The sequence below is a fragment of the Rhagoletis pomonella genome, unplaced genomic scaffold (assembly GCF_013731165.1).
Source record: "Rhagoletis pomonella isolate Grant_MI unplaced genomic scaffold, Rhpom_1.0 Rhpom_scaffold_00007, whole genome shotgun sequence".
Lineage (NCBI taxonomy): Eukaryota > Metazoa > Arthropoda > Insecta > Diptera > Tephritidae > Rhagoletis > Rhagoletis pomonella.
This window is the reverse complement of record NW_023458561.1, coordinates 20414961-20423307: the sequence shown is the minus strand read 5'-3', so window position 1 is coordinate 20423307 and position 8347 is coordinate 20414961. Positions and strand designations below refer to the sequence as shown.

Sequence of the window (8347 nt, the reverse complement as noted above, 5' to 3'; positions counted from 1 at the left end):
CATTCAGTAGAACAAATACTCCAGTTCCAATTATCGTATGTTCACTGTACTAAATATACCTTTTCAGAGTCACAGTTACAAATTTCATTATCAGCTGGGGAATACAAAAATACGTGGGTCAAGAGGCTTCTCATTGATATACAGCAAATTAAATTAGAGGTTGATTTTAATAATACAAAAAATGAGGCTACATTTGTGCAAGTGAATGTACGAGTGTACTTGTTTACTTCTCAGTTTTTCTTTAGGAGAAAATTGTACTAACTATAGACAAAGTACACAACGCAACTTAAGAAACTCATATACAAGCTTTCCTTCGCTTACTTAGACTGAGTTGATAATTAATTTCGTAAATAGGCAAATATTTTGTACATATGTATATACATACATACTTATCTGTGCCATGGAGAGAGACTACACTGCGAAAAACTTAATGGTAGTGCTAAATATGCAAGTAGAACAAATTTATAAAAAATGTTGGCAAATGAATGTGCTTATATTCAATTAACTAAAACGAAAAAGAAAGCGAGTTTATGAAAACTTTGTAAAAATTAGTACAACGGAGTTCTGTGTCGGCGATTCGTCAGAGGATGAGAGCTCAGGTCAGGAGAAAATGTTTAAGTGTAGTCTTTCGGAAAGCCCCCGACTGTCTAAAGAGGTGTTTGTAGACTTGTTGTCCAGCTGCAGCAATGCTCTCGAGCCAAGTCTATCTAAAATATTTTAAAACTATCAATAGCTCTACGATTTTGTTCTCAGAGATCGTGCCAACTGAGTATTGGGATTTTCTTTCATAAGTGAAACCAGCCTTTCGAGTTTGTGTTCAGGTATTCATGACGTTGGACCTGCATGAAATCAATAAAAATTTTTTGAAAATTAGTGTCTAGCCGCCAAAAGGTAAAAAACTCAACCCAAGATCATACATTTTTCAAAATTTCGCTACAGCATCGAAAGCAAAATTCTGTTTGACAGAAAATTCGATACTCATCGAAAATTTTGACACGGTCGCATAGCTAAGATGTGAATTTCACCTTCGATAACCAGGAAGATCGAAAATCGAATGCAACTCATAATAAGGGCCTTAATTTTTTGGTACACAAGTACAGTTACCACGGGATGATTTTTTTTAAATATTCGTAATGTTTTTCGAGATGATTTTTTTTTTTTAATCCGAATATTTAGAACATTTTTGGGTATGCAGTTTTATAGCCAAACCATTTAAGTCTAATCAAGTGCAAGTTTCAACCGACTAAAAAATCGCGTTGAGAATTTTTTGGAGACCGCCTTGGCGTTTTTTTTTATATAGCAAGTGCAATTTACAAAAACTGGCGTTGATTTTTTCTCCCCCATTGTTTCTCGCAAGAAATTCATTTTTATATGGAAAAAAGTGCAATAATCCGTCATTAAAAAAAAATCTCAAATATCAACGGGATTTTTAAGCCGTTTGAAACTCGCACTTGTTTACACTAAAATTGTATTGGCTAAAAACTGCGTACCCAAAAATGTTCTAAAGATTGAGATTTAGAAGTTTTGATAAAAAAATTTGTTAAATTGTCTTAAAATTTTAAATTTATATGATAAAGCTTGGATAATATTCTTATAGAAAAATAACGAAAATATTTAACTCAAAAACATTATGAATATTATGAATATATGTATTTATCAAATTTTCTTTTTTCTATATCGTTGTGTAGGTAAGTATTTATATACTTACATACATTTTCATATTCCGTACTAGTTTGCAGCTTTTCCCCATTTAGTTCCAATCTGCGCAATATTTCCCTCAGTGTACAATTTCAATTTCTCAAGCTGGAAGGCGATCGTCGGCGGTCTAATTCTTTGGCGAATTAAAAATATGCGTCAGTAGAGCAAGGAAAAATTGTGTGCTAAGCATTTAGTCGTAACTTAGCGTATCAACAGTTCAGAGCCTAAGCGAATCTTCAATTCGAACACGCACAGCATGAAACCGCTATTATGTAAGTAAAAAAAAATCGCCCGTTTTCAAAACTACAAATCAAAGCCAAAACTTTACCACAAAACATCTTTATAGTATTTGCCTTACTGGCCACGCTGGGTGCTAACCTCCCCTATACTTATACCGCCACTGTAAGTAGCCAAGGTGATGCAACTGAACGCAATCTCTTCGCATCCGATATCTATCAAGCCGTCGCGCTGGATCATTTGGCTGAAAATGTTGTTATCTCACCTGCAGCCATACAAACCGCTATGGCCTTGGCCTTCTACGGTGCCAAAGGCCGCACTGCGACAGAAATGCAGGCAGGCATTCGCCTCGGCTCAGCTAATTCTGATGATGTGGTACGTCGTTTTAGCGCCTTTCAAAATACTTTCACCCGCAGCAACAATCTACGTTTGTTCAACAAAATCTACATAAATGAAAATTTGGAGTTCAAAGCAAATTTTAGGGATGTCGCACGTCGCAGCTTTGACTCTGACCTCGAAACAGCCGATTTCCATCCGCCCTACAATAAGCGTACCGCTGAGCGTATCAACAAAGAGGTGGAGCAAAAGACTCTAAACAAAGTCACCAATATTCTACAGCCACAACAGTTGAACGATCTCACCGAGGGTGTGTTGGTGAATGGAATTGCGTACAGTGCGCCTTGGTTGAACGCTTTCAAGCCAGACAAGACTGAGCGACGCGAATTTTCGTCCGGCGGTCGACGTTCAGTGAATGTGGATATGATGTGGACGGTGAATAATTTCCGCTACGGTGAAGTGAATGAGCTGGATGCGAAGGTGATTGAGTTGCCGTACCAGAGTATTGAATACTCTATGCTTGTGCTTCTGCCAAACCAAATGAACGGTTTGTCCAGTCTGGTGCAGCGTTTGGTGGGCAAGAATTTGGTGGCGCTCGTAGATAGTCGATTGAACTCTCAGAAGGTGGAGGTGCGTCTACCGAAATTCGGTTTTGAATTTGGAGTTAAACTGGAAGAGCCATTCAGTAAGGTGAGTGAGAATACATATGAGCGCAATTTAAAGATAACAATACAGAAGGACTTATACAAAAAAACTTTGTTGTGTGAAATTATTCTTGCAGTAATCGTTGGTTTGAATTATCAAGAGTTCAGTTAACGTTTACAGTTACATATAATGTTTATGTTTTCAGCTCGGTGTGTCAACTATGTTTACTCGCCAAGGTGATTTCGGTCACATGTATCGCATGTTCGTCAGTCACTACATCAATAGCGCTAACCATAAAGCTTATGTGGAAGTAACAGAAGATGGTTCAGTGCCATCACTGGAATCTGGAGGTAGGTTTTATTTATTTAATAAATGAGTATTTTAATTCAACATACCGCAAACTTGCAGGTTTAAAGAGCTTTTTGACGTTCTCGCGTCCAAAATCTTTTGAAGTGGATCATCCATTTGTGTTTGCTATTAAACACGACGACTCAATTATTTTCCTAGGTCATGTCACCTATAATGTTTAATTTGGTAAGATGAGAAAGACAAAACTTAAATTTAAGAAGCGTACTTTGAAAGCCAATAAATAAATTTGACGTACAAATTTTCTTGGAATCTATCTATTTTAAACGTTCCTAATATCAAATGGCAGAGAAATGCCTTGTGGGTCGGAACAGAAATCAGAAAGCTGGCTAAGTACATATGTGATTTGCCTTTTTAGAGATAAAAGCTGAGTTATTTTTGGTCTTAAGGACTTCTCATGGAAGTTATTAGGATAAGTAAAATTTTTAAAACTTATTGTCAATGAAATTAAATTTGTTTTATTTTTTGTTTGTTTCGCTTTCCAATTGCCTTACGAAATTCGCCATACACAATTCTGGGAGCGAATTGCATCATTTATAGGTAATTCAGATCCAATTACCATGCGTACGATTCTCTGCCGTTTCTAATTTTAATCGGAATGTTATCGAGCTCAGCTGGCAGCGCAAGAGGTATAAAAAAAATCAAAACACAGAACGGAAAGAAACGAAGGGGAAAAACAATAGACTGTCAAACGAATTAAGAATTTGCAGTGTACACGGCGTAATTCATCACAGTACTTGAGAAGAAAATATCGTAATTGGAAGTGCCCGTGGGAACTTAGTTTTAGTTTGTTACAAACAAGGTATTTCATCCCCAAAATTGTGTAAGCCGAAATATAAAAAAATGAGCTCCTAAGGGGTTAGCGAAATACGAATACGAGGACAAATTATTATTAAAAAAACTATGGTGACAACGTTCTTTTATTGTAATAGTCTTCAGTGACAGTCAAGCTGCAATAAAGACTTAAAAAACCGATGAAATTCTTCAAAAATTATCCTGGTATGTATATAGTGACAAAACTTCGCTGTAAAATTAAATAAGCTTGAGCTTACATATATCAACATACCAGGGACCGTTATGATTTTTATGATGAAAATCATAATTTAATCGTAATTATGTGATTCTTATTTTTTTGGTCATCTCTAATCGTTTTTTTTTATTTGTTTTTTTTTTATAATTTTTGACCGTTGTCTTAGAGACTGCAATTTTATAACCGATTTAAATTTGGTATGATCTAAAAAATTAAATCTGAAAATAACGGCTACAATATGATCGAAAAAATAAGAATCATAAATAAAGATGAAGAACGATCGGTAAATTAAAAATCCAAGAATAACGATTATGCAATGATTAAAAAAAATCGCTAATTTTCGATTGCTGAAACATACAAGCACATATGTATATGCATATGTATGTGAGTACCAGGACACTGTGGTATTCATAGTAGCGAACTGGATTACGGGCTAGCAAAGTGAGGCTGTTTGAAGCATCGAAGTGGACCAGAGCCAGTTAAGGGTCAAGTGCAGCTGGGACTGTAAAGTTTACTAAGAATCTCTGTTGCAGTACTAACACATGCAAAATAACCGAGTGTTTTCTGAAATGTTTAGACGGGGAGGTGGCCAAGGTGAACTGAGTTAGGGTGAGTTGAGATGAGTTGAAGTGTGGTGAGTTTAGGTGAAGTGAGGCGTTTTAAGTTTTTCGATCTGCCAAAAAAAAAACTCAAAAGTAAATTTTTATTTTTGAGAGAAAAAATAACGCTCAATAAATGAAGAACAAATATGTGAACAAACAAAATTCGGTTTTATTTGTTTTTTTTTTTTTATTTTTAGGCTTTGACCACTTAGCTAATAGCTAAATTGTGTGTGTGTGTGTGTGTTAGTTGCTCATTAAAATTTGGCATACAGGTGGGCTACTTATAGCCTGGATTAACTTATCGCGTTTTCAAAAGTTTAAATCCATTAATAAATACGTTAAATAAAATATTGCAACAATGTGGGTCCCAAATATGTACAAGAAGTTCAAAAACAATTTATTTTGAAAATGGGTTCGAATTTTATTTTAGAAATTCAAACTCAATTTAATTAAAAAGTTGAATTGAATATTGTAATTTGGTTAAGTAACCTGTATATCTAAAATATTTTCAAAAGGGTTTCCATTCTTTATTATAAAAGGTGCTCTTAAGCACATTTCCAGTTTAAAGTTATTGCTGGCATTTCAAATAAATTTTGGACATTGGTGTAATCAGAGGCTTAAAGTAAATTTAATAGCAAATAGTGGTTTTAAACATATTAACCCGTTATATCCCTCATGTTATATGTATATTTTTTTCCTTTTCTCATTACAATTTTGTTAATGGAATTTATTCTTAAACTACTAGCCTTACGAAAAAAGTAGGCTATACAAATTTAATGACCACACATTTTAAAATAGAGGCCGTTAAAGATATGTTCGCCAAAAAATCAATAATTGTGCCCAGCGTAACATTTCCAACGGCACATGTGTCGACGGGAACTTTTGGTTTGCTGTTCAGAACTAAAATTAAAAGATTCATGCAAAAGTCAAACGTTTCGGGAACTTTTCCAAAGTTTTAATTTTTTTGCCGAAATTTTATTTACTAATACTCTCTGGTTTATTGTTTTAAGCGTATAATTAGGTCGTTAAGCTCTTAAAGCTAATGAGGACTTACCTTTCTAGCTCCAAAGTTTTTTGCGGTCTGTTATCCATTGTTGAGTATATATGTATGTATGTTGATGTATCAAGGAATGCAATAAATGTTTGCCGATGAAATTCAAATCAAATTATGTATTTTTTTAATAAAAACACTCCACTTTAATGTAATATTTAGTTTTTTGCAATCTTCACTGTATGCTATATTTTTTACTTTTAGTGTACATACATATATATGTATGTATAATGAATCACTTCAATCATTAGATCACTTTTATAGCACTACACAATTGTAATAAAAGATAAAATTGCTTAAAATTCTCTTATTCGCCGGATTTGCTTATTCAACAGATTTGCAATGCAAAATTATGTCACACCATTGACACATTTCCATGCACAAATATATGGGTATAATAAACCTAATGACTTCAATGGAATTATATATAACAGTTTCGTAGGTAAATATTTCTGTATGTATGCTTGTAGGTAGGTTTATATGTAGTTTTGTGACCCATAATTTATAATTTCGGCACACATACACTTTATAATACCAAGTGATTTGTAGCACTTTTTTGCCAACCCAATATTTTTTTTCAATTCTTGTTGCTAACTATTTCTGCACTGATTGAGATTTCTCGGATTAAGGTGTTTGTTTCTTTCGTAATTAAAAATTGAATTTATATGAGTTTTTCATATTTGCTTTTTGAGTTTCCGAAAATTGTTGCTGGACTTCTTTGTAATTTTTCGCTGGCTTATTGCCGATTATAATCAACTGACGTAAATCACAAATTATGTGCGACCAACGAATGCGAATGCGCACCGCCAATTCGACGGATATCAGCTTCACCCTCACCGCCACTATTAGCTAAAGTTGTTCCAGCAGTGGTATTGCAGTGTTGTTGCCGGAGTTGCCTTCAACATTGTTTGTGACGGTGAGAGAGTTTAGCGTGCCGATCGACCCACTGTGACGGATTGTAGACTTTTAACTTTATTATATACATACATATTTAGTGCTGTTTCATTTTATTACCGGTATATGCACAACAATTTTAAATAGTTAGATGCATACTATAGTACATATTTTCTTATTTATGATTTTTGAATTTTTTCACACCAATTTGATAATTAAAGTAGAAATTCAGAGAATTGCATTGAAACTATGTTTGGTAGTACACCGATAAAACTACATATTTGCAATTTTCAACTTTTGTCTGTGCGTTATAACGCGTTATGAGTATGAGTCAGCTTCGTAATTTTTTCATAACAAAATATTTTAATTCAAGTTATGTGGTTAAAATTCAGAATTGGCTGCATAATATTTCAGCAATTTGATTTGTAATACTGATCCCAAAGTTTCCGTAGATATTTATTGTCTGATTGCCTATAGAATTATAAAATTTCCCTCAATTGAGTCTTTCGAGTATGGGAACCATGGGGCAAGTAAATTCGGTCTTTCAGGCCGAGGTTCACGAAATTGAACTATGTCTGGCAACCAAAAAACACATCTACATACACTCGGACAGCAGAGCAGCGCTCCTCGCTCTTAAGGCGCACAAGGTCACCTCAAAGCTGGTGTGGAACTGTCTTCTGTTTTTAATACTTATCGCCGCCAGGAACCGGGTATACCTGATTTGGGTACCGGGACACAGTGGGTTAATGGGCAATGAAGTGGCAGATATGCTCGCCAGAAAGGGCCCTGTACAAGGATAGGCCCTGGACTCTTTACCGGTCTGCTATACAGCTCCGTTAGGCGAAACAACTACATCTGTATATAAATTTTTGAATTTTAGGGATTAAAAGCGAAAAGGCAATATGATGTATACCTAATGGGACCAACCGCACTTCTTTCGGAAGTACAGTAATTGTTTTCGAACTTCTCTAACTCGCAAAAGAAGTTTGATATAATCCCACATTTATTTAAAACAGTTCGTCAGCAATAATTTTCTTAAGGTTTCCAGCATTTTAAAATCATAGTATATATGTATGTAAAACTGAAAATAAAAAAATAAATTGTTCAAAAAAATAGTCCCTCCCGAAAAGGAGGCTTCACGGTTATTCAAAATGTTCTTAATTTTGTTTATAATTAGTAAGTATTGAAGTGTTTTCATCTTTTTCATCTATAGAAAAAACGCTAAATTAAAAAATTATTTACATATTATTCAATAAAAAAAAAGCGGAAAAATCATAAAGTAATTCAAAAACCATTATACATATCTTGTTTAAAATACATAAGTTCATTTTAGGTTTGGAACCACTTTGCGCCCGCTCTATGGAATTCTTTCCCAGATCCAGCATATTTTCTATTAAATTCATCTGAAAAGTTCTAAAGTTAGTGAAAATTAATTATGCATTATTGTTTACTCCTAAATGCATTTGCAACTTCCATAACGTCAACAGC

General features: G+C 34.3%; 1 protein-coding gene and 1 long non-coding RNA gene across 2 annotated transcripts in view; one reads left to right on the top strand and one right to left on the bottom strand.

Annotated features, from left to right (window-relative positions):
- The window catches only part of LOC118742432, a 71153-nt gene that overhangs the window by 57982 nt on the left and 4824 nt on the right, over positions 1–8347 (bottom strand). Inside the window, exon 2 of the long non-coding RNA XR_004993376.1 lies at positions 5969–6231. This is a non-coding gene — a long non-coding RNA (uncharacterized LOC118742432). The remainder of the gene's footprint in view (positions 1–5968; positions 6232–8347) is intronic.
- LOC118742429 (serine protease inhibitor 42Dd) lies at positions 1784–3527 on the top strand. Its single transcript, XM_036474495.1, has 4 exons — positions 1784–1970; positions 2045–2961; positions 3122–3266; positions 3325–3527. Exons 1-4 carry the CDS (start codon positions 1955–1957, stop codon positions 3444–3446), a joined length of 1200 nt encoding a protein of 399 aa, XP_036330388.1. The 5' UTR covers positions 1784–1954; the 3' UTR covers positions 3447–3527.